We start from the raw sequence: 27469 nt of genomic DNA, 5'->3' as shown, positions 1-27469 counted from the left end.
ATACTTATTTCCCTCATTAAAATGCTAATCAATTTATACAAATTTGTTTTTTCTGGATTTTTTTGTTGTTATTCTGTCTCTCACTGTTCAAATAAACCTACCATTAAAATTATAGACTGATCACGTCTTTGTCAGTGGACAAACGTACAAAATCAGCAGGGGATGAAATACTTTTTTCCCCTCACTGTATGGGTTACGGTACAGTACCTATTTTCTTGTATACTGCATTTTAACAGTTGGAGTCTGTTAGCTCAAACACACGTTGAGTAGGGCTGGTGGGCTGCCAGGAACTAGCCCAGGCAGCATGCAGCTCCTGATTGTTGTTGAGTTGGACAAGTCAACTGAGGCTGCAGCATTTTAGACTTGCCAAGTAAGGATCAGTCATCTTGATGGAATGACGAGAGACTTGATCTTTTAAACATATTTCCAGGTCTTGGCCAGTGGAAAACGTGCTTGGTGCAGCAGATAGGATATGGCCTGGTGGTGCTACCCAGACTATCCATTAGTCTGCCTGTGAGGACCCAGGGCAGGCGGAGTTAAAGGAGCCCATTGTTTGTCCGAGATGGCCTGCCGGGTGCATGCCGCTTCTCGAGAAACTAACTGACAGAGACACAGGATTTATTCATGCTAGTTATAAAAGGCACAGAGATACTTGGAAAGACAGGATTTATTGATATAGTTAAAGTCTGATGCCTTGTTAAAACAAGTACCATTCTTATCAGGACAGTAAAATAAGACAATTTACACTGAGTCAATGCATTTTCCTATTGGTGCTTTAAACACCAGTTTGTTTGTTCCATTCTCAATAACATGACTTATTTTTTATGTTAGACATTTAACAGATACATACAGATCTATGAAATATGAGTAGATGGTTATAAAATGTAGGCCCCTCACAACCATTTGTCAGGGGAAACTAACCACATTGTGTCCATTTCAATGAAACTAAGATGTACAGAGTTATGATTGTGATCTACTGTATAAAATAACTGTCACCTCAGGTTTGTGCCTCTCCCACTCAGATGATTCACTCATTTCGTCTTGATTCTGGAATAACCCATTTATAAAGGAGAGTAGACTGCATAAATATGAGCAGACTGCATAAATATGAGCAGACAGTTTGAAATCTGAAGATTTGCTTTTCCTCCCAATGTCACGCCCTGACAGAGTTCGCTAGTTGGTTTGGTCAGGGTGTGAGTATCTATGTAATGTGTATATCTATGTGTAGATCTAGTATGTTTAGATCTATGTTGGCCGGGTGTGGTTCCCAATCAGAGGCAGCTGTCGATCGTTATCTCTGATTGGGGATCATACTTAGGTAGCCATTTTGCCTACCTATGTTGTGGGATCTTGACTCTTGTTTGTGTGTAGCCATTGTGAGCTTCACGTTACATTGCTTTTGTTGTTTTGTCGTGTGTTAACTTAGTGAATAAACATGTATGCATTCCACGCTGCACCTTGGTCCAATCCTGTACTCAACGAACGTGACACCCAATTTGAAAAATGTGTGTCTAATTACTAACAGTCCTCCACGGCTGGGCCTGTGTTAGAAGATTTCCGTTATTTGGAGAATAATACTTTTCCTATGATTGGTTTGATAGCAGTCAACAAACAGTGCAGTTCACCATGATTAGGTTTAAAAGTGCATTTCCTGAGAAGAGATGTTGATTTGATTGGCTGGGGTTCTTGCGGTCTTCAGAACCAGGCTGAGAAGCCGTGTTTTTCCTTCACCACCCAGATGCTGTCGATCACCTTACCATACTGAAACAGAAGCATTCTCCTTTATCACTGAGCCAACAAAACTGGATGAACAGTGCAATTATTTATTTTCCCATGAAGTATATTACATATCAGTAAGAGGTTGTAGAAGACCATCCACTTTATAGTTAGGTATAGAACTGAGGACTTCCCTCTCCACTCACCTGGTCATCGGAGACCTGCTCCAGGTACAGATGGGTGGTGTTGTGCACCTGCATGCGGGTGTATCCATAATCTGTACTGCGGAAGGCACTCCAGTCCCTTGGATTAGGGACGAACGGATCATGATTCTCACGGCAGCCCTGAAAAGACCATAGATATCCACAATCCAACCTACAGCGCCTAGTGAAAGTCTAAATACCCCTTGCACAGTTCACATTTTGCTGACTTGAAGTGAAATTAAAAAAAACGGATTACATTTGATTTTTTTCTCCCTAAAGAACATTTTCTACATTCATAAAAAAACAAAGATCTTGATTGCGTAGGTCTTCACACCCCAGAGTTAATACTTGGTGGAAGCACCTTTGGCAGCAATTAGAGCTGTGATTCATTTTGAATAAGATTCTACCAACTTTGCACAACCCTTAGGGCAATATATCTATTGTTTCTGTCGAAATTCCTCGAGCTCAGTAAATTTGGTTGGGAATCATTGATGGACAGCAATACTCAAACCTTGTCTCTGCTTTTCAAACAGTCAGGAGTGAGACTTGGCCACTCAATTGTATTGTGTAATTGTATTGTATAATTTTTTTTATCCCAGGGTTAGGTATTCAGAAGACTGAGGTAGGTTTTCCTCTAACTTTTTACCTGGGCTTTGCTCCTTTCATATTTATTTTGATCCTGACAAACTCCCCAGTCCGTGCCGGTAACAAGCATACCCATAACCTGCCACCACAATACAGAGGGTTTCACTCTGATGTGTTGTATTGTATTTAACCCAAACCTGATGGTCTAAAAAATTTAATTTAGGCACAAAAGTAATTGGAATTATTTCTTATCCTCCCCTGATCTATGCCTGTTTAAAAATGTATCCCAGACATGCATTTAAAGCTCATTGTTGGCTTTGAGGTTGAATCATTGTTAGACATTCATTAACCAACTAAGGGACCTTAGAGACTAAAACCATGAGAACCACTACTTTTGCAAACAGCTGGACCTCATTCAATAAATGTTATGAAAATATTTTCTCCTAAACTTATTTAGATGTGCCTCAGCAAGGGGTGTGAAGACCTTTGCAATCAATTTATATTCAGAATTGTTTTATACGTTTTCTTTTACTTGTGGAGTAGGTTGTGTAGATCAATGAGAAAATCCAGATTGAACTTTTAGGCAGAAAATATATTAATACCGCGCAAGGCTGTGTAGACTTTCACTAAGCACTGTATGCTACTTCAGTCCTTTGATCGTCGATAGTGTCCCGTTTTCAGTCAAAGGTTCATGTTCTGTTTGTGGAGAGCCACGTGCCTCCCTAAAGCTCATTCTCAGGCTTCTGTGACATTTGGAACAGGACTATGGCTCTGGTGCTGTCCTGACAACAGTTTGATATGGGGATGACCAACTCTTGTGGTTGGATGACCAAGAGTGTCCTGCTTTGTTGACAGCATTTATAAAGGACGAAAACAGTTTATTTAATTGTGCACCAGATAAATAGCTGTTTAAATACCACAGCACACCACCCATTGACTGAAAAAGAGAGGTCAAAGCAGTGGTCTACTTACAGCAGAGCCTGTGATGATATGTACTGGGGCTTTGGGGTTCACATAAGGCTGTTCCATGCTCCCATTGAAGACCTGGAAGAGGAACATTAAAGGGCTCTTCAGTCTGTGACAAAACACTGATGGACAAGGAGTGTGTGTGTTGTAGTGATTATTCACATGGGAACTGACCTTGTAGCCATAGACAGGCCACAACCTCTCATATGTGTGTTCATGGGCCCACAGCTCCAGGTCCACTCCTGGAAAAATACTTTGCATTAGTTGATATGACACTTTTCATACAGTACTTACCTGCAAATAGGCTTGGGCAATATACCGTATAATTTCAAAATACCGATGGTATGATTTTCAATACCAAAAATAAAGCCTTCCGAAAGTATTCACACCTTGACTTTTTCCACATTGTTGTGTTACAGCCTGAATTTATAATATAGACTTTTTTACAATACGCCATAATGTCAAAGTGGAATTATGTTTAGGTGTTTTGTACCCGATGCCTCTTTCCATTCATCAAATTGAGGGTGCACAGTCTGTATATTGTAATTACATTTTTAGAAAGGTTCACAAATTAATTTAAAATTTAAAGCTGAAATGTCTTGAGTCAATAAATATTCAACCCCTTTCTTATGGCAAGCCTAAATAAGTTCAGGGGTAAAAATGTACTTAAAAAGTCACATAATAAGTGGACTCAGTGTGCAATAACAGTGTTTAACATGACTACCTCATCGCTGTACCCCATACATACAGTTGAAGTCGGAAGTTTACATACACCTTAGCCAAATACATTTAAACTCAGTTTCACAATTCCTGACATTTAATCCTAGTAAAAATTCCCTGTCTTAGGTCAGTTAGGATCACCACTTTATTTTAAGAATGTGAAATGTCAGAATAATAGTAGAGAGAATGATTTCTTTCATCACATTCCCAGTGGGTCAGAAGTTTACATACACTCAATGAGTATTTGGTAGCATTGCCTTTAAATTGTTTAACTTGGGTCAAACGTTTCGGGTAGCCTTCCACAAGCTTCCCAAAATAAGTTGGGTGAATTTTGGCCCATTCCTCCTGACAGAGCTGGTGTAACTGAGTCAGGTTTGTAGGCCTCTTTGCTCGCACACACTTTTTCAGTTCTGCCCACATTTTCTATAGGATTGAGGTCAGGGCTTTGTGATGGCCACTTCAATACCTTGAGTGTTGTCCTTAAGCCATTTTGCCACAACTTTGGAAGAAGGCTTTGGGTCATTGTCCATTTGGAAGACCCATTTGCGACCAAGCTTTAACTTCCTGACTGATGTCTTGAGATGTTGCTTCAATATATCCACATCATTTTCCTTCCTCATGATGCCATCTATTTTGTGAAGTGCACCAGTCCCTTCTGCAGCAAAGCACCCCCACAGCATGATGCTGCCACCCCCGTGCTTCACGGTTGGGATGGTGTTCTTCGGCTTGCAAGCTACCCCCTTTTTCCTCCAAACATAACGATGGTCATTATGGCCAAACAGTTCTATTTTTGTTTCATCAGACCAGAGGACATTTCTCCAAAAAGTACGATCATTGTCCCCATGTGCAGTTGCAAACCGTAGTCTGGCTTTTTTATGGCGGTTTTGGAGCAGTGGCTTCTTCCTTACTGAGCGGCCTTTCAGGTTATGTCGATATAGGACTCGTTTTACTGTGGATATAGATGCTTTTGTACCTGTTTCCTCCAGCATCTTCACAAGGTCCTTTGCTGTTGTTCTGGGATTGATTTGCACTTTTCGCACCAAAGTATGTTCATCTCTAGGAGACAGAACGCATCTCCTTCCTGAGCAGTATGACGGCTGCGTGGTCCCATGGTGTTTATACTTGCATACTATTGTTGGTACAGATGAACGTGGTACCTTCAGTGGTTTGGAAATTGCTCCCAAGGATGAACCAGACTTGTGGAAGTCTACAAAATAATTTCTGAGGTCTTGGCTGATTTCTTTTGATTTTCCCATGATGTCAAGCAAAGAGGCACTGCGTTTGAAGGTAGGCCTTGAAATACATCCACAGGTACACCTCCAATTGACTCAAATGATGTCAATTAGCCTATCAGAAGCTTCTAAAGCCATGACATCATTTTCTGGAATTTTCCAAGCTGTTTAAAAGGCACAATCAACTTAGTGTACTAACTTAGTGGAATTGTGATACAGTGAATTATAAGTGAAATAATCTGTCTAAACAATTGTTGGAAAAATTACTTGTGTCATGCACAAAGTAGATGTCCTAACTGACTTGCCAAAACTATAGTTTGTTAACAAGACATTTGTGGAGTGGTTGAAAAACGAGTTTTAATACCGCAAAAAATGTGGCAAAGCAATTCACTTTTTGTCCTGAATACAAACTGTTATGTTTGGGGCAAGTCCAATACATTACCGAGTACCACTCCATATATATATATATATATATTTTTTTTTTTGGGGGGGGGGGGGTCATTTAGCAGACGCTCTTATCCAGAGCGACTTACAGTTAGTGAGTGCATACCTTTTTCATACTGACCCCCCGTGGGAATCGAACACACAACCCTGGCGTTGCAAGCTCCATGCTCTACCAACTGAGCTACAGGAGGGCCATTTTCAAGCATAGTTGTGGCTGCATCACGTTATGGGTATGCTTGTAATCGTTAAGGACTGGGGAGTAATTCAGGATTAAAAAAATAAACTGAATAGAGCTAAGCACAGGCAAAACCCTAGAGGAAAAGCAGACTAAACCAGGTTTCCACCAGACACTGGGCGATGAATTCACCTTTCAGCAGGAAAATAACCTAAAACAAGCCCAAATCTACACTGGAGTTGCTTACCAAGAAGACAGTGAAGGTTCTGGAGTGGCTGAGTTACAGTTTTGACTTAAATCTGCTTAAACTCCATGGCAACACCTGAAAATGGTTGTCTAGCAATGATCAACAACCAATTTGACAGAGCTTGAAGAATAAAAAAAAAAGAAAAGGCAAATGTTGAACAAGCCAGGTGTGGAAAACTCTTAGAGACTTACCCAGAAAGACTCACAGCGGTAAATCACTGCCAAGGGTGATTCTAACATGTATTGACTCACAGTGTTGAATACTTATCCAATATAAATATATTAGTGTTATATTTGTTTACAAAATGTTAGAATTTTTATTCCGCTCACGGGGGCACGTGCTACACCACTGCTTAAGTATAACTATAAGAAAATCAAAGATGTGAAAAATAAATTATATCCAGCTCAGGGCTGGATCAAGATCCCCGTTGCCTAAATTATTTTGTGCGTCCCCCCAAAAAAATGTTTTATATACACACACACAGTACCAGTCAAAAGTTTGGACACACCTACTGATTCAAGGGTTTCTATATGTTTTACTATTTTCTACATTGTAGAATAATAGAAGACCTCAAAACTATGAAATAACACATGTGGAATCATGTAGTAACCAAAAAAAGTATTAAACAAATCAAAATATTTTATATTTCAGATTCTTCAAAGTAGCCACCTTTTGCCTCGATGACAGCTTTGCACACTCTTGGCATTCTCTCAACCAGCTTCATGAGGAATGCTTTTCCAACAGTCTTGAAGGAGTTCCCACATATGCTGAGCACTTGTTGGCTGCTTTTCCTTCACTCCGCCGTCCGACTCATCCCAAACCATCTCAAATTGGGTTGAGGTCGGGTGATTGTGGAGACCAGGTCATCTGATGCAGCACTTCATCACTCTCCTTGGTCAAATAGCCCTTACACAGCCTGGAGGTGTGTTTGTCATTGTCCTGTTAAAAAACAAATGATAGGTCCACTAAGCGCAAACCAGATGGGATGACGTATCGCTACAGAATGCTGTGGTAGCCATGCTGGTTAAGTATCTTGAATTCTAAATAAATCACAGACAGTGTCACCAGCAAAGCACCCCCACACCTACTCCTCCATGCTTCACGGTGGGAACCACACATAAGGAAATAATCAGTTCACCTACTCTGCGTCTCACAAAGACACGGCGGTTGGAACCAAAAATCTCAAATTTGGACTCATCAGACCAAAGGACAAATTTTCACCGGTCTAATGTCCATTGCTCGTGTTTCTTGGCCCAAGCAAGTCTCTTCTTATTGGTGTCCTTTAGTAGTGGTTTCTTTGTAGCAATTCGACCATGAAGGCCTGATTCACGCATGTGTCTGTTACTTGAACTCTGTGAATAATTTATTTGGGCTGCAATCTGAGGTGCAGTTAACTCTAATGAACTTATCCTCTGCAGCAGAGGTAACTCTGGGTCTTCCTTTCCTCATGAGAGCCAGTTTCATCATAGCGCTTGATTGTTTTTGCGACAGCAGTTGAACAAACTTTCAAAGTTCTTGAAATTTTCCGGATTGATTGACCTTCATGTCTTAAAGTAATGATGGACTGTCATTTCTCTTTGCTTATTTGAGCTGTTCTTGCCATAATACGGACTTGGTATTTTACCAAATAGGGCTATCTTCTGTATACCAACCCTATCTTGTCACAACACAACTGATTGGCTCAAACACATTAAGGAAAGAAATTCGACAAATTAACAAGGCATATCTGTTAATTGAAATGTATTCCAGGTGACTACCTCATGAAGCTGGTTGAGAGAATGCCAAGAGTGTGCAAAGCTGTCATCAAGGCAAAGGGTGGCAACTTTGAAGAATCTCAAATATATTTTGATTTGTTTAATACTTTTTTTGGTTACTACATGATTCCATATGTGTTATTTCATAGTTTTGATGTCTTCACGATTATTCTACAATGTAGAAAATAGTAAAAATAAAGAAAAACCCTGGAATGAGTAGGTGTCAAAACTTTTGACTGGTACTTTTTTTAAATAGCGCCCCTTGAAAATCTGGATACCACCCATGCCTATCTTCAAAGACTATGGACTGCAACACAAAGGACTAAGAGCAACTGCGGGATCCTCAGGCCTTTTCATTGTACTATCCAATATAACCATGAAAATGTGTATTTTGACCATTTTAATTCATTAACCCCATAGAACATGCCTCACATGTTTTACCTACTTACTCACGTTTGCTATTCATCAAAGAGCACTAAATATAAGGGTTCCACTCAAGAAACACAACCAACAAGCGAGAAGTGTAACATAGGAAAACATTTGGATAATGGTTTGTTGAGTGATGTCCAAAGCAGCGGTCTGCTGTTGTAATAAAGGAAATGTGTTTGGATTACTCTGTTCGAGCCGAGTGCTGGGACATTAGTCTGTCTGAGAGGACAGATTTGTGACCGTAACAACTACTACAGCACAGTTCTGTTGTATAAAATGCAGACCATACCGTATAGATACAATAGATCCTCCAGACCTGGCGCTGGTGGTTTGGTGTCATTCCGTCCGAGGCGGACCTGAAACAGAGCAGAGCGAATGCTGGGATTAGGATCAGAAACCTCATCTGATATCACCCTCATGTCCATGGCAGGGTGTCACTCTTTACCCATGCCAAGTGCTGAATGCAACAGGTCTGAATGGAAACTATGTGCTTCAGGGCTAATGTGGACTAGCCAGTAGCCTCAGACGTTGACAGGTTTTAAGCAACACAGCAATTAATGTCTCCAGCAACGGAGCAGAAACAAACCCTGTAAATGCTTTTACGTAACAGAATAGCTCTCTGGGACACAGCCTAGCTGTTCTTCACATATCTATCAATGCTATGTCCAGTAAATCATCAGTGCCAAGTGTAATATAAAGCATATTAACAGACTGAGAGCCTCCTTGGTCAGAAAATAATAGCAATCAACATGTAATGAGTAAATAGTTGCATTGAGGGGGAACAGAGAGTTATTTCTGCTTGTAAAACTTCACTTATGATCAGTACAGGTGATGTTCGGCAGGTCAGCCAGTTGTTGCTCAGGTTTGGTCAGATTTACACCCCTCAGGAGGAGGAGGGTGATTCTGCATGTTGCCAGCAGAGCTCACCTCAGCACCTACCTCAGTCCCCCTCTGCCTTGTTCTTTCCTGGACTGCTGTATATCTCTTCCCACTGACCCATCAGCCCCAGGGTGATATACACTGCGTTTCTCACCATATCTGACTGACCAGAACACGTGTAGCTAATAGAGGACTGTACTCATTGTCCTTAGACGTTTTGGATGCTCGGACTCTAAAACCCCTGTAACACTAGTTGCTGTTGAAGTTCACTTGCTGAAAGCAATTGTACATTAATTAATTTAGTAATTCTTAAATCCAGGAATACCATTCAATTTCAAAACTAATACAGAGAGTATCATCCATCCAGCCATGTAATTGACCCCCTTCTCTCTAATCAGTGAGGTGTTTTGTGCCATACATACATAGCTCTCAAACTGGGTGCAGTCGTCTTTATCGTTGTTAGAGCAGTACATGGGTCTGTGTCCCATAGTGATGATCCAGGGGCGCTCTGCTCGGTTCTCTGGCCTGTTGGCATCCTGATAGAGGATCAGACAAGAGAATGAGTCACGTCGCTGTGTGTGTGTGTGTGTGTGTGTGTGTGTGTGTACTGTTTAGGACACCAAAGTTTATTACTCAAGAAATAATACTAAAAAAGGGCATTACTGCCACGTTCAGTTGTCCAGAGACAAACAGCTTCACTAATACTGGGACTGTAAATTAAGTACTTTACCTCAAGGTCCTTTTTAAGCCACTCGTACTGCTTGAAGAGGAGATCCACGCCATAATCAAGAAAGAAGTAGATCTCAGTGGAGAGAGAGATGATATGGGCGGATCCTACATTCCAGCTGTGGACAGAGCGCATACAAAAGATCAACAGCCTTGACCATCCAAAGTATACATACAAACTACTGACAGGGACACACTTAATTCGTCTATAGTGAAAGATTTCCCCCAAAGAAATAGCTGGGCTGGGACCTCCTCTCTTTTGGAGGCAGGGTTTGTCTGTCTCCTCTCCTCAGACATCACCCCAGTCCTGCGTGCCGTGCAGGTGCTGGAGAGAAGGGGCCTCATCTCTTCCTTAGCCAGGGGAGTGAGGAGCAGGCCTGCGGTCCAGGATGTATTATCTTACTGCCTCAGAGAATGTCCTGTGTGTTATGAGCCTGCCACAGGTCGGATGTATGGCTCCTTTGTGCCGTTGGCCCCTTCACGCAGATTGAACCAAAGTGTTCCAAAGGGGATGCTAGTTAGAGCTCCCCTCTCTTTGGCTAAATCATTTGGGGTGAGTTTACGTTAATCAATGACCACTTCTATACAGTAGAAGGTAAGTGTGTGTGGTAGATGCTCCCTTACCTGTACCATAGACTCTCAGTCTGTCCTGGCATGCTGAAGCGGTTCCTGTAGTTGGAGAAGTTGCTGTGAAAACAGAGTTGGTTCGGCTAATGAGATGTATGGACTGTAGTGTGCCATCTAGGTGCCTTAAATATCTCAGTGAGATAATTAGTGCCAGAAACCTTAGTTTGCTCCCCTATCATCTTGTGGTTCCCTTGTCAGTACTCGTAAATGTCACAGGTGTGACGAATTGGTTTAACATTTTCACCAAGCTGGCATTGCCGTTGGTTAATTGGTTTATTGTTTTCCCTTTAAAAAACGGTTATTTTGCTTCTAGGCAGCCGGACACAGGAAGTGATCCAGTCCAGAGGTATGGTGTCCCTGTTGCTGGTAGCATGTGCTGATAAGTTTGTGAACAAACAATGGGGAAATTGAAGAAGCCTGGACACCTGCCTTGGGGCTGGGTCGCTTCCTTTGTTCCTGTTTATTAGGTTTGTGTATTTTACTGAAATTATTACTTTACATTGGTTTGGAAAAAATGATAATTTATATGGCTAAATAACTTGAATCTGAACTGAAACAAATTGAACTTGATGTATATTGGAAACCTGAAGTGTATTTTTGTAAAACCATGCATTGATGAAAAGTTAAACTGGAATCAAACCACCCCATTGACTGGTCTCTGTTTTCACACCGCCTGCTCAACCCAGATCTTAGAACCTGTTCATTTGCACTTTGTGACATAAAGCTAATCTTAGACAGCTATTCAGAATACATACCACAAAGATTCATTACACAATGAGACTGCCATTTTTGTAGTTGCTAGCCAATCGTGGTCATTACCTCTCCCTCCTACCAATCCCATACTCACAATAGCTTTGAGTCACATTCCTCATGGAGATGCCCTATCTAGCCAACTTTGACTACAGAAGTAAAGCGTCTGCTTTAAACCTGCATTGAATACAGCCATTTATCAGACATCCATCCACAGAAACACTACACTAGTCCCCTACTACAGCCAAGGTCTGTCAGTGGTCACCTCTACAGACAGGACAGGATACGACCAAACTGTATTTCCTACAACGCCGCCACCACTTCTACCGATGGTAATTTATCAATACTATAGTGCCAGAACCACCAGACCGGGACACACACAGACCGAACCGGTTCCCATAATGAAAGACCCAAACCTAGACCTGTGCCTTGGAGAGCACCAGTCGCAGGCGTGCTATCCACCCACCCAAACACGTGCCATTCCCTAAATATTTCAATTGGCCAAACCTGTGCAAAGCCTTTCTAGGAAGACTGTCACTAACGACAGCAGGCCAAGCCAAAAGCTAGCTGTTTTTATGGGTTTACAGATTTTAATTTCACCAATAAAACTGGGAGCCAATCTTCCTTCCAGTTAAAGCAGTAGGGTCATTCCACAAAATGTGTCTTTTGCGTCCCTTTGATAATTTAAGAAGAAATTGTGCACCAATATTTAATTTTAAAAGCCTGTTAAAAGTATATTAAATAAAGTGCCCTTTAATATAGACCGCATGGAGAATTCAATAAATCTGATTTGTTATATGAAAAGACTTGTTAAAGTGTTTATTTGGAATATCCCTCCGTCTAGGAAGATTTTAACCCACTGAACCCGAACATTTCTCAGTAGTTTCACCATCATTGTGAAGCCCTAGTTATTTTTGTTGCTTTCACAAAGTCATTTATGAAGATTATTTATTTCATGTGATTAGTGATTCATTTACATCTCTCCCTCATTTTAATGTCAACCCTGTTATGTGAACTGAACGCTCGCTAAAAAATAATAATAGTCAAACCATAGTGTAAAAGCATGTGACTCTTTTTGGCAATTTACTGGTGTTTTGAGGTGGAAAACTGAGCGGGTCAAGCATAACACGTTAACCTTGTTACCCATAGATAGACTAGAAATGTTTTAACAATTTCATTTTTTTGTGAAGCTTGCATTCAATTGCCCATCCCTGTCGCACACAACAAGATTCCATTCCCCCGTCACAAGGGGATTTATGGCTGATTTCAGATGAAATCGTCAACCCTGTTACGGTCAACTCTGTTACTTTATTTGGCACTTAATAGGCACTTACTATAGTCGTTTTTTTATTTAACCTCTTGAGATGGGAAAACATGTTTTTTTATGAAGTTGAATATATGCTCTTTATGACAGAATGTTAAAATGAGGTGAAATCCAAAGTTTATTTTTACCAAGTTACACTTCTCAAAAAGGCACAGAAATGGTGGAACGACCCAGTAAGGTATGTGGTGAAGTGATGGGGGAGTCTGATAGCTCTCCTGGCTTTTGTAAGAGGCAGACAGGGACAGAGCGGTCCACCTGAGTGAGTATGGATGCTGGAGGTCAGACGACAGGGTTCATGCAAAGTTAGGTAAATAGAGACCGTTCAGGTCAGAGATTAAAAGGAAAGGTCAGGATCATAGAGAATCTCTAGTTAATGGCATAAATTGACCTTGGGGTCAAGATTACATGGTCAAAGTCAAAGCTATGATAACTCAATAATTGGTGATTGAACGGTCTGTTACAATTGACCGGTCCACCATTTGCAACAGACATAATCCTTTTTATGCCGTAACACACTTGATTAATCACAAACCATTCTGAGTGGTTGAGAAAGGGATCCACAGTATGTGCAGCAGTATGCAGAACTGGGAGATGCTGTGAGCAGCAGCACGTCTGAGTCAAAGCTACTTAGTCTGGAGCATGGTCATGGGTTAATGCCCCCATCTTGTGGTGGCTAGGCAGGGAAGCAGCTGACTGTCTGTTGGATGGACACCAGATCCAAGATCTCCTTATGGGACGGCCACCTCTTTCCTCATACATAAAACAATATACATTTTAGGAGACCCTGGACAATGGAAATAGAACAGGGGTAATAAAAGCACTTCTATTTGGTCAAATAATATGTGTTTTGGTATACTGAATGATATATGTGCATGTCTAAAGGGGAATTATTAGAACTTCCTAGAACAGTAGCTCAGAATTCTTTATTTTTTCTCCTCTACACAGTGGAAAATCTGATCAGCTCAATTAAATATTCTTATGTGTCATTAATTTACATTGTGTCCCCATGACAAACTATGAGTCATAGTTTGTAACTAGACAGGCTGTTTCCCTTGTGTGCTTTCTTTTCCAATAAAATAATAGCAAGATACAAATTTGAGGGGAAATGTTCCAGCTTAAACCTTGTCAAATGCAATGTGGATGGACTGATTCATAATCCTAATCAACAGGACTTTCCCCCCCCCAGGTAAACTGTTTAGAAACCACACATACTGACAAATCAGATCTGCCCTTTCATTTCACTGAGGAGTGTGAGCTACAAGATGCCCACCTAATCCAGCCTTTTTGAAACCTTAAAGGAACAATTGCTGTCTGAACATCACCAACTCACGTCATGGCTCATTGTTTGAAATGGCAACAGTCACTTCCTATTGCCTCCGATGGGCCAGTGATCCATAGATTGTGTGGGGGAACAAAGGCGCTCTTGACTGGGGCCTTAGCGTCTCACGTGGAAATGCTGGCCTCATGCAGCTGGAATGCTGAGGACTCTTGTGGTCAGCCCGGCTCAATTGCTTTTATCAGGGGTGAAAGTAAACCAGTACGGTCCCTTACGGAATCCTGGCAAAATAAGTAGTGGGGGTACGCCGTACCAATAAAATATGAGCCTATCACAATATTTAAAACAAAATGTGAAGAAAACTGTAGGCTTTTACAATATTATTTATAATGATATTAGCTGCATGAAAAATGAGTGAATGGACTTGAAAACAGGTGGTATACAGTACACACTCCAGAATGCTGTGTGGTTAGAGGAGAACACTGACATTTTTCGAAGGCAGAGATTAATGGCCGAGACTAAAGCACGCAGACAGCAGCACACTCATCAATTCAGTCAGAAAATGTAGGCATAATGATGATCACTAAAATTTGCTTTACATTCATCAAATGGCAGATGCAAATAGCTGGAATTAATTTGTGAGTGGGAGAATGTGCGCGGGTAGCCTACATGAGCCTTTGATTATTTGACAATCAGATGAAAACATCATGACTGGTTGTGTCTATGCCATATTAAAAGTTAAAACATTTTTGTTAAGTTAAATGACAAATCTTTACTACTAGGCCCACAGAGATCCTATTAAATTAATAGAGATTCTATATTAATTTAATTAATAGGGATTCTATATGTAATTCTATGATTAGGCCCATAATAAAATGTTTAAATAAATTACATCTACTTTCACCCCTGCTTTTACTCAGTTGGTTTTGGGGTAAAAAATAAAAAATAAAATACACACACACACACACACACACACACACACACACACACACACACACTACCGTTCAAAAGTTTGGGGTCACTTAGAAATGTCCAATAAAACTGGCCTTCTTGAGACTAGTTGAGTATCTGGAGTATCAGCAATTGTGGGTTCGATTACAGGCTCAAAATGGCCAGAAACAAATAACTTTCTTCTGAAACTTGTCAGTCTATTCTTGTTCTGAGAAATGAAGGCTATTCCATGCAAGAAATTGCCAAGAAACTGAATATCTCGTACAGCGCTGTGCACTACTCCCTTCATGGAACAGCGCAAACTGGCTCTAACCGGAATAGACAGAGGAGTGGGAGGCCCCAGTGCACAACTGAGCAAGAGGACAAATACATTAGAGTGTCTAGTTTGAAAAACAGACGCCTCACAGGTCCTCAACTGGCAGCTTCATTAAATAGTACCCACAAAACACCAGTCTCAACGTCAACAGTGAAGAGGCGACTCCGGGATGCTGACCTTCTAGGCAGAGTTGCAAATAAGGGACAGCTGTTAATTGAAATGCATTCCAGGTGACTACCTCATGAAGCTCTCAGAATGCCAAGAGTGTGCAAAGCTGTCATCAAGGCAAAGGGTGGCTATTTGAAGAATCTCAAATATAAAATATATTTTGTTTAACACTTTTTTGGTTACTACATGATTCCATATGTGCTATTTCATAGTTTTGATGTCTTCACTATTATTCTACAATGTACAAAATATTAAAAATAAAGAAAAACCCTTGAATGAGTAGGTGTGTCCAAACTTGACTGGTAGTGTACATATATATTATCTTTATCTCTGCATTGTTGGAAAAGGACTCGTTAATCTACACCTGTTGTTTACAAAGCATGTGACAAATACCATTTTATTTGACACAGACACACACGGTATAGGATATGACACTGAATGGCTGAGCCTTTAAATCCCTGCCATTTTTAAGCAGATCTCTCACTGACCTTACAACCTAGACCAAGATCCCCAGGACTAAAGCTCTGGAACTCACTCCAATATCCAGGGGGCATCTAGGTTGTCCATCATGGACAGGGTTGCACTGAGCATGATGAGAGTGGAGTATTTAAACTAATATTGGTCAATAATATACAGTTGCCTGTTTTTTTCTGAACTGCATAGAAACAATATTACAGCCCAGTAGAGTATCTTATGATAAGCTGTAGACCACACTATTTACCAAGAGAGTTTTCATCTATATTTTTCATAGCTGTCTATCTACCACCACAAACCAATGCTGGCATTAAGATTGCACTGAATGAGTTGTACAAGGCCATTAATCAACAGGAAAACGCTCATTCAGATGCAGCGCTCCTAGTGGCCGGGGACTTTAATGCAGGGAAACTTAAATCCGTTCTACCTAATTTCTACCAGCATGTTAAATGTGCAACCAGAGGGAAAAAAAACTCTAGACCACCTTTACTCCACACACAGAGATGCATACAAAGCTCTCCCTCGCCCTCCATTTGGCAAATCTGACCATAACTCTATCCTCCTGATTCCTGCTTATAAGCAAAAACTGAAGCAGGAAGCACCAGTGATTCGGTTAATAAAAAAGTGGTCAGATGACGCAGATGCTAAGCTACAGGACTGTTTTGCTAGCACAGACTGGAACATGTTCCGGGATTCTTCAGACAGCATTGAGGAGTACACCACATCAGTCACTGGCTTCATCAATAAGTGCATCGATGATGTCGTCCCCACAGTGACCGTACGTACATACCCCAACCAGAAGCCATGGATTACAGGAAACATCCGCACTGAGCTAAAGGGTAGAGCTGCCGCTTTCAAGGAACGGGACTCTAACCCGGACGCTTATAAGAAATCCCGCTATGACCTCCGACGAACCATCAAACAGGCAAAGAGTCAATACAGGTCTAAGATTGAATCATACTACACTGGCTCTGACGCTCGTCGGATGTGGCAGGGCTTGAAAACTATTACAGACTACAAAGGGAAGCACAGCCGCGAGCTGCCCAGTGACACAAGCCTACCAGACGAGCTAAACCACTTCTATGCTTGCTTCGAGGCAAGCAACACTGAAGCATGCATGAGAGCACCAGCTGTTCCGGATGACTATGTGATCACGCTCTCCGTAGCTGATGTGAGTAAGACTTTTAAGCAGGTCAACATTCACAAGGCCGCAGGGCCAGACGGATTACCAGGACGTGTACTCCGAGCATGTGCTGACCAAATGGCAAGTGTCTTCACTGACATTTTCAACATGTCCCTGACTGAGTCTGTAATACCAACATGTTTCAAGCAGACCACCATAGTCCCCGTGCCCAAGAACTCTAAGATAACCTGCCTAAATGACTACCGACCCGTAGCACTGACATCTGTAGCCATGAAGTGCTTTGAAAGACTGGTCATGGCTCACATCAACAGCATAATCCCAGAAACCCTAGACCCACTCCAATTTGCATACCGCCCCAACAGATCCACAGATGATGCAATCTCTATCGCACTCCACACTGCCCTTTCCCACCTGGACAAGAGGAACACCTACGTGAGAATGCTATTCATTGACTACAGCTCAGCATTCAACACCATAGTGCCCTCTAAGCTCATCACTAAGCTAAGGATCCTGGGACTAAACACCTCCCTCCGCAACTGGATCCTGGACTTCCTGATGGGCCTCCCCCAGGTGGTAAGGGTAGGTAACAACACATCTGCCACACTGATCCTCAACACGGGGGCCCCTCAGGGGTGCGTGCTCAGTCCCCTCCTGTACTCTCTGTTCACCCATGACTGCATGGCCAGGCACGACTCCAACACCATCATTAAGTTTGCCGACGACACAACAGTGGTAGGCCTGATCACCGACAACGATGAGACAGCCTATAGGGAGGAGGTCAGAGATCTGGCCGTGTGGTGCCAGGACAACAACCTCTCCCTCAACGTGACCAAGACAAAGGAGATGATTGTGGACTACAGGAAAAAAAAGAGGACTGAGCACACCCCCATTCTCATCGACGGGGCTGTAGTGGAACAGGTTGAGAGCTTCAAGTTCCTTGGTGTCCACATCACCAACGAACTATCATGGTCCAAACACACCAAGACAGTCGTGAAGAGGGCACGACAAAGCCTATTCCCCCTCAGGAGACTAAAAAGATTTGGCATGGGTCCTCAGATCCTCATAAAATTCTACAGCTACCATCGAGAGCATCCTGACTGGTTGCATCACCGCCTGGTATGGCAACTGCTTGACCTCTGACCGCAAGGCACTACAGAGGGTAGTGCGTACGGCCCAGTACATCACTGGGGCAAAGCTTCCTGCCATCCAGGACCTCTATACCAGGCGGTGTCAGAGGAAGGCCCTCAAAATTGTCAAAGACTCCAGCCACCCTAGTCATAGACTGTTCTCTCTGCTACCGCACGGCAAGCGGTACCGGAGTGCCAAGTCTAGGTCCAAAAGACTTCTCAACAGCTTCTACCCCCAAGCCATAAGACTCCTGAACAGCTAATCATGGCTACCCGGTCTATTTGCACTGCCCCCCCACCCCATCCTTTTTTACGCTGCTGCTACTCTGTTAAGTATTTATGCATAGTCACTTTAACTCTACCCACATGTACATATTACCTCAACTACCTCAACTAGCCGGTGCCCCCGCACATTGACTCTGCAACGGTACCCCCCTGTATATATAGCCTCCCTACTGTCACTTTATTTTACTGTATATATAGCCTCCCTACTGTCACTTTATTTTACTTCTGCTCTTTTTTTCTCAACACTTTTTTTGTTGTTGTTTTATTCTTACTTTTTTTGTTTAAAATAAATGCACTGTTGGTTAAGGGCTGTAAGTAAGCATTTCACTGTAATGTCTGCACCTGTTGTATTCGGCGCATGTGACCAATAAAATTTGATTTGATTTGATTTGATTTAGACTTTGTCTGAGAGTAATTGTGGGGTAAATAAACAAAAACAACATTTCAGTGAGTTTCTGTCAGTAGTTTCTGTTGGCCTAAACGCAAGATAGGAAACTTATGTCGCAGTCAGTGTTTATTTTGGACAAGGTTTACTTGTTTAGTTGTCGGTGGTTCTTGAAACACCTCCAGACCTTAGAAGCTGAAATAGCTCCCATCTGTTCCAATGGCACAGCGGAGATGACCAAAGTGTTTTCTATAGTGGAAAAGCTGTGGTTGCTCCACTCTGACCAAAAATGTGTTTTTCTGAGCTTCTACCGCTGCCTCACAGTACAGTACAGTAGCACATTATGGATACCAAGTCTGGGGAGGTCTGGCAGTGTCTCACCAATATGAAATACAGCATGAGTATTTTTTACCAAACCCTTTAATAATAGCATTGATTAGATGTGACCTGTACAGAATGCACCAAAATATGTACCAGGAGCAGAAAACATTGGCTAATGGGGAGCAGAAAGAAAGCAGACTGCTACCATGTTGACTCACTGTTTATGAAGATTATAAACTATTCATAACACTGTCAGTTTTAAATAATCAGTTTAACACTAAATGACTGGTGCCTGTGTGCAGGTGCGTGGGTGTGAAAGAGAGAGAGGAACAGAGAGAAGTAAATAATTAAAGGGGGGGTCATACAGTTCTACTCATGACAGACAGACAGAGAGAGAGACAGAGACAGAGAGAGACAGAGAGAGAGAGAGAGAGAGAGAGAGAGAGAGAGAGAGAGAGAGAGAGAGAGAGAGATAGAGAGAATTAAGTAAAGGGGGTCATGATAAGGTCCTACTCACTATTCAGCCTCGTGGTTCCCAGGACAGGTCATATAGGGCACATAGGCAGCTATGGACTGGATCTGACGCATGAACTCATCTCCAATCCTGCCGTTGTCCTGAAACAATTTGATTTAGTCATTTACCACAGCATAACACAGTTTTAGTGCTAATGAAGCCTGATATAATAAGGCTGACAGGATCAAAGTAAAAAGCACATTAAATGATCTAAAGCCAAAGTTCTGTAAATACATTTTCCAGACAGCTTCAGGAATGAACTATTTGCATACCAAACGAAACCCCAATGAAACTAGAACCATTGATTTCACAACTATTCTAATGGTGGCAATTGAGCTTATGAACACACTGTGGTGGATGGCATGGTAATCTTCCCATTGCCCTTAATGAGCTTTCAGAAAGAATTTCTATTTATAATATCAAGGAAGCCACGGAACAGTTAGACATTTAGACACAGTTAGACATTCCAGCTCAAACTCAGCATGAATTACGGCGATTAATTTTTATGGTTGTCTGCTCATAATGTCCAGCATTTTTCTACATATTTGAGAAAAGTATAAATGGAACAACATAACCAACATTGCTAATTAATTTTAGGGAAACGGCAGCCGCTGATGTATGCCATTGGTGATTAATATATGTCATAGTATTTATGAAGGGCGCAGTGAGACTGGCCAGTTAGGTTCAGGGAAACATGGCCTCTGTCTACATTAGCTAGTTGTCTCGGCTGAATAGAGCCCTGCTGCTGTACTTCATTGGTTACTTCAGTGTTATGCCCCTAATTCCAGTCTTTCAGCACATGATTAAGGCATTTCACAGCTATGCAGTTCATTACAGCAGCGTGTCTTAACCATGGCCCAGGCATGATCTGCTGATGAATAGTAATGGGACGCTAGGGATAAGACTGAGCAGGGTTAGAGTGGCTATATCTCATCTGTCATCATGGATCTAGCCAGACACCCAGATGGGCTTAAGAGGTCTAGGCTCATGATGACATAGTCTACTTTCATATCTTACCCTGAGGGTACCATAAGCTTTGAGTGTACCCCCTTATGCCAATAGTTTAACTTCATGGAAATCTCATGAGAAAGTCCTTAACATAAATGATATGTGTATCATTCTACCAACTGCCAGTGATGGACATGTGTGTGTACAGAAAACAAAAATATTTAGATATATTTTACCTCATGCATGTCATATGCAAAGTCCCCTAGAAAACACAAAACCACATATTGGTCATGCATCATTTCTCCAACGTGTGCTCCATATTTCACCCAAAGTAAACCACAATTATATACAGTTGAAGTCGGAAGTTTACATACACCTTAGCCAAATAAAATTAAACTCTGTTTTTTACAATTCCTGACATTTAATCCAAGTAAAAATTCCCTGTTTTAGGTCAGTTAGGATCACCACTTTATTTTAAGAATGTGAAATGTCAGAATAATAGTTTTATTTAATATTTTACTTCATTCATCACATTCCCAGTGGGTCAGAAGTTTACATACACTCAATTAGTATTTGATAGCATTGCCTTTCAATTGTTTAACTTAGGTCAAACGTTTCAGGTAGCCTTCCACAAGCTTCCCACAATAAATTGGGTGAATTTTGGCCCATTCCTCCTGACAGAGCTGGTGTAACTGAGTCAGGTTTGTAAGCCTCCTTGCTCGCACACGCCTTTTCAGTTCTGCCCACACATTTTCTATAGGATTGAGGTCAGGGCTTTGTGATGGCCACTCCAATACCTTGACTTTGTTGTCCTTAAGCCATTTTGCCACAACTTTGGAAGTATGCTTAGGGTCATTGTCTATTTGGAAGACCCATTTGCAACCAAGCTTTAACTTCCTGACTGATGTATTGAGATGTTGATTCAATATATCCACATCATTTTCCTTCCTCATGATGCCATCTATTTTCTGAAGTGCACCAGTCCCTCCTGCAGCAAAGCACCCCCACAGCATGATGCTGCCACCCCCGTGCTTCACTGTTGGGATGGTGTTCTTCGGCTTGCAAGATTCCCCTTTTTCCTCCAAACATAACGATGGTCATTATGGCCAAACAGTTCTATTTTTGTTTCATCAGACCAGAGGACATTTCTCCAAAAAGTACGATCTTTGTCCCCATGTGCAGTTGCAAACCGTAGTCTGGCTTTTTTATGGCGGTTTCGGAGCAGTGGCTTCTTCATTGCTGAGCGGCCTTTCAGGTTATGTCGATATAGGACTCGTTTTACTGTGGATATAGATACTTTTGTACCCGTTTCCTCCAGCATCTTCACAAGGTCCTTTGCTGTTGTTCTGGGATTGATTTGCACTTTTCGCACCAAAGTATGTTCATCTCTAGGAGACAGAACGCGTCTCCTTCCTGAGCGGTATGACGGCTGCGTGGTCCCATGGTGTTTATACTTTCATACTATTGTTTGTACAGATGAACGTGGTACTTTCAGGCATTTGGAAATTGCTCCCAAGGATAAACCAGACTTGTGGAGGTCTACACTTTTTTTCCTGAGGTCTTGGCTGATTTATTTTGATTTTCCCATGATGTCAAGCAAAGAGGCACTGAGTTTGAAGGTAGGCCTTGAAATACATCCACAGGTACACCTCCAATTGACTCAAATGATGTCAATTAGCCTATCAGAAGCTTCTAAAGCCATGACATAATTTTCTGGAATTTCCAAGCTGTTTAAAGGCACATTCAACTTAGTGTATGTAAACTTCTGACCCACTGGAATTGTGATACAGTTAATTATAAGTGAAATAATCTGTGTGTAAACAATTGTTGGAAAAATGACTTGTGTCATGCACAAAGTAGATGTCCTAACCGACTTGCCAAAACTATAGTTTGTTAACAAGAAATTTGTGGAGTGGTTGAAAAACAAGTTTTAATGACTCCAACCTAAGTGTATGTAAACTTCCGACTTCAACTGTACCACTGTGATTCAAGTTATTCTGTAGTTTGGATCAACAACTGTCGACATTGATAAGGTCATTCACTTAAGACAATCAGTTGGGAGTTTAACCACTTACCGACGTGTAGGATGACATCATACGTCCCGACCTGGGTCTCCTTTTGCAGTCTGGCCAGAGACTGAGGGTTCTCATTGCCCATGTCCCCATAGATGGCAAACCTGGGACTCCAGCTAGTGCTCTCATTCAGAGCAGTAAAGGAGAACACATCACTCCAGCCAGCCTCACTGCCACAGTGGTACACTGCAGTCAACACCGGGAAGAAAACCTTGTCCTATAAATACTATGATGATGACAGGCCATAGACCGAATGTGACAGGCAACAGACATAGCCTAAATCCATCATGCTAGTTCTATTAACATGGAAACCTACCATAAACAGAGGCAGATCTCAGGTCAGTGAGAGTGACCCTGTGGATGTACATCTTCCTCCCCTCTGATCCTCCATCCACAAACAAAGTAGCGTTGCCCTTGGCGGTCAGCTCAAACAGCCGTCCGCCCCACAGGCCGTACTCCACGGTGCTCTCCTCCGTCTCATTGAAGGTGGTCCAGGTGATCTCCATAGAGCCAGGGAACCCTGGGGAGAAAAGTGCCATAGTTATCCAGCCAGATCAGGCTGCTCACCCTGCCCACCTGGAGAGAGTTACTGCCCTGGATACTTACTGATCCACTTACGTAAGCTGGGAGAAACGTTATGTCTTTATAAAATAATTATCTCCTGGGCTCGAAATTAAGGGTGTTCCATTGCCCCTGGGATGATACAAAATATGTATAAGGTTCAAAACAGACTCTGGGACAGTTCTGGGACGACAGATCCAAAATTCATACAAGCACTGCAGATTACTTTATTTTTTAAGTAATGAGGCTGATGCAACAGATCAGACCATTTAGCTTAAAATGTTGATAATGTTTTATTTCTTCATATTATAAGCTCAACAATGTGCACATAGTTGTAAGCTACGTGCAAATGTTCCAAAATGCAGTTAGTGGGAAAACACTGTTTTCAAAAGCGTACCACACGCACAAGTGCTTTCATGTGACATAGATGAAAATATCAGTTCAAAAACTAAGAAAGAGGGGAGATCTAAAGAAGCATCAACTAGTAAGGGTTACTAATATGACTAGGATTATGCCTTTGGCTGCTGGACAATAAAATAAAGTTGATTTGAAAACCAACAGAACATGAGAAATGCTGATTTCAATGTTTATAAAATAATTTCCTCAAAATGTCTATGGTCGTATTTTGGCTAGGCTACTTTGAAACAAGGTAAGACATGCTTCATAAAATGGCATAAAACGTCCAGGTTTTAATCAACTACGTTTATGGTTAAATAGTTTTAAAATGCTGATTGCTTCTGCTCAGATTCAAGGTGGGTGATGTGCGGTGCGCAACAGGCACTGCCCTTCACTCTCCGGTCTCTTGACCATTTGATCTGAATGAACCGTGACTCGAGTTTGTCGACAGAATCAAGCCTTTAGACCAGGAATGGGCAACTTTGTATGGGGGACACAAACAAATCTGAACTCATCATGAGGGGCAGCAGTTGCTCACGTGTCTACATACCACATCCATACACCTCCCCCCAGGTTAAAGCCTGGACATATATACACTACCAGTCAAAAGTTTGGACACACCTACTCATTCAAGGGTTTTTCTTTATTTTCACTATTTTCTACATTGTAGAATAATAGTGAAGAAAACAAAACTATGAAATAATACATATGGAATCAATATATTTTAAATTTGAGATTCTTCAAAGTAGCCACCCTTTGCCTTGATGACAGCTTTGCACACTCTTGGCATTCTCTCAACCAGCTTCATGAGGTAGTCACCTGGAATGCATTTCAATTGAAAGGTGTTCCTTCTTGAAAGTTAATTGGTGGAATTTCTTTCTTTCCTTAATGCGTTTGAGCCAATCAGTTGCGTTGTGACAAGGTAGGGTGGGTATACAGAAGAGAGCCCTATTTGGTAAAAGACCAAGTCCATATTATGGCAAGAACAGCTCAAATAAGCAAAGAGAAACAACAGTCCATCATTACTTTAAGACATGAAGGTCAGTCAATACAGAACATTTCAAGAACTTTGAAAGTTTCTTCAAGTGCAGTCGCAAAAACAATCAAGCGCTATGATGAAACTGGCTCTCATGAGGACCGCCACAGGAATGGAAGACCCAGAGTTACCTCTGCTGCAGAGGATAAGTTCATTAGTTATCAGCCTCAGAAATTGCAGCCCAAATAAATGCTTCACAGAGTTCAAGTAACAGACACATCTCAACATCAACTGTTCAGAGGGGACTGTGTGAATCAGGCCTTCATGGTCAAATTGCTGCAAAGAAACCACTACTAAAGGACACCAGTAAGAAGAAGAGACCTGCTTGAGCAAAGAAACATGAGCAATGGACATTAGACCGGTGGAAATGTGTCCTTTGGTCTGGAGTCCAAATTTGAGATTTTTTGTTCAAACCATTGCGTCTTTGTGAGACGCGGTGTGGGTGAACGGATGATCTCCGCATGTGTAGTTCCCACCGTAAAGCATGGAGGAGGAGGTGTTATGGTGCTTTGCTGTTGACACAGTCTGTGATTTATTTAGAATTCAAGGCACACTTAACCAGCATGGCTACCACAGCATTCTGCAGCGATACGCCATCCCATCTGGTTTAGGCTTATTTGTTTTTCAACAGGACAATGACCCAACACACCTCCAGGCTGTGTAAGGGCTATTTACCAAGAAGGAGAGTGATGGAGTGCTGCATCATATGACCTGGCCTCCACAATCCCTCGACCTCAACCCAATTGAGATGGTTTGGGATGAGTCGGACGGCGGAGTGAAGGAAAAGAAGCCAACAAGTGCTCAGCATATGTGGGAACTCCTTCAAGACTGTTGGAAAAACATTCCAGGTGAAGCTGGATGAGAGAATGCCAAGAGTGTGCAAAGCTGTCATCAAGGCAAAGGGTGGCTATTTGAAGAATATCAAATATATTTTGATTTGTTTAACACGTTTTTGGTTACTACATGATTCCATGTGTTATTTCATAGTTTTGATGTCTTCACTATCATTCTACAATGTAAAAAATAGTAAAAATAAAGAAAAACCCTTGAATGAGTAGGTGTGTCCAAACTTTTGACTGGTACTGTATATTTTTTTAAATATTCAAGATTCATGGAAACAGACCAAAGACCTACCTGGATAGGAAATGTGCACCTGCTCAGGCTGGGTTCCAATGGGAGGAACACCAAGCACTAGCAGGGGTGCCAAGCTCAGCGCAACGAACACAGCACCAACAACAGACACCATCTTTGCTCTGTCTGGTCTACTCCTGCACAGTCCTGAGGGAAAAGGAGAGGTGAAATGCACACAGTAGGACATGGATACCGGTAATCTACTGCTGTGTCTGCAGTCCCATGACTTGTGTTGCCCTCTCATACAATGTCACATGATGTCAATTAAAACATGTAGGCTAGTTAAACTCACTAGACTATGCTTCCCTTCAATGAAACCCAGCCTTTCAGGATACAAATGGTCTCAATTAGGCTACAGAAAACTGTGCCAGATACATATTATTCTACAGTAGTGCTAGTGTACTGCACACAGTCAATCAGTCAGTGTGTCTCTGATGAGGAAATCAGAATCAGTTGACCAAACTGATGAAACAGCAGCCAAACCTGTGAAGTCAGCAAATGCAGTGTGGCAAGGCATGATGAGTCAATAAAAGCAGCTGATGTTGTTTGTGATTGTAGATGTGTGCTCATTTAAAGTACAAGTCATTTGCTTTGAGTTAATCTGTTCTTGCATTGGCTTTCTAGCTGATGAGAACTGTATCACGTTATGATTGCCTCCTGCATAAAAGTATACAAGAAGCCTTAACATGCTATTAAAAATGTGAACTATGATTCTCTTTTAAAATAGTATTTTAGAGTGAAGCAGTGAAAGATCCAATCTACTATGAGAATAGGATAAACCTAAAAAAGTGATCAAAAATAGATTATTCATTCTGTATTTGAAGCAATTAAGATTTATATTTTGAAATCGAATGCACTAAACACGTTGAACACTAGTAGGTAGACAACAATAATCCAGTATGCCTATTGAACATTGAGCGCATTTATGAATCCCCAATATCGTCCACCAGCCGACTCTCTCTCTCTCTCTCTCGGCAATTATAGCCTGGGGACGAGGTTATTGAATCCCCAACACAGTTTCTGGTCATAGTTCAGGAAAGGAACCGGGGCTCCGTTTGGGTTAAAAAAACCAAGATGAAAAGGATAGCAAAACCAGCCTCATGAGATCAGAATATGACTTCTTAGAAAGTATATCAACACTGACACGTAGGTGATTGCAGCATTAGCAAGCTAGCTAGTACAGTAAGTTAGTTCGAGGAAGTGTTATTACAAACAACGTTATATGTGCTCATCATCTGTAACGTTAGCTATCCTTCCACATTCTACTGCTGTCTCGAGCTCTTTGTCAGCTGTGCTACTGCTGCTAACAGCTGACGCGGCTAGCAGACAGCAGCAAATGCTAACTGCAATGCCGGATTTACTGGCTGATAACTGTAAGAGAGATATGTATCGTGATAATTGCAAGCTTACATTAGCTTCCTATAAATATAAATGCGCAAAAAACATTAGCTAGACAGACAAACTTGCCCTCACCTTTTCTGGCTACGTCATTATTCAAAATAACAACAATGTGCCAACGAAGAATTGTGGGTAACGCCAGTTTACCCAGCTAGTGTGTAATCATTACTTCAAGCGGTTGCAAAATGC

At 41.7% G+C, this 27469-nt stretch overlaps 1 protein-coding gene across 1 annotated transcript; it reads right to left on the bottom strand.

The window, feature by feature from the left end:
• Positions 1 to 649: 649 nt before the first annotated feature.
• LOC311145925 (acid phosphatase type 7-like) lies at positions 650 to 27469 on the bottom strand. Its single transcript, XM_084182311.1, has 14 exons — positions 27356 to 27469; positions 25886 to 26029; positions 23075 to 23278; positions 22762 to 22944; positions 20923 to 20948; positions 19742 to 19839; positions 10701 to 10763; positions 10081 to 10195; positions 9773 to 9886; positions 8761 to 8827; positions 3645 to 3712; positions 3477 to 3548; positions 1923 to 2060; positions 650 to 1761 (listed from the first exon to the last, which is right to left on the bottom strand). Exons 2-14 carry the CDS (start codon positions 25995 to 25997, stop codon positions 1696 to 1698), a joined length of 1326 nt encoding a protein of 441 aa, XP_084038437.1. The 5' UTR covers positions 25998 to 26029; positions 27356 to 27469; the 3' UTR covers positions 650 to 1695.

The sequence above is a fragment of the Coregonus lavaretus genome (genome assembly GCF_964263955.1).
Source record: "Coregonus lavaretus genome assembly, chromosome: 18".
Classification (NCBI taxonomy): Eukaryota; Metazoa; Chordata; class Actinopteri; order Salmoniformes; family Salmonidae; genus Coregonus; species Coregonus lavaretus.
The sequence above is the reverse complement of the archived record's forward strand: the minus strand, read 5'-3'. Positions and strand labels throughout refer to the sequence as shown.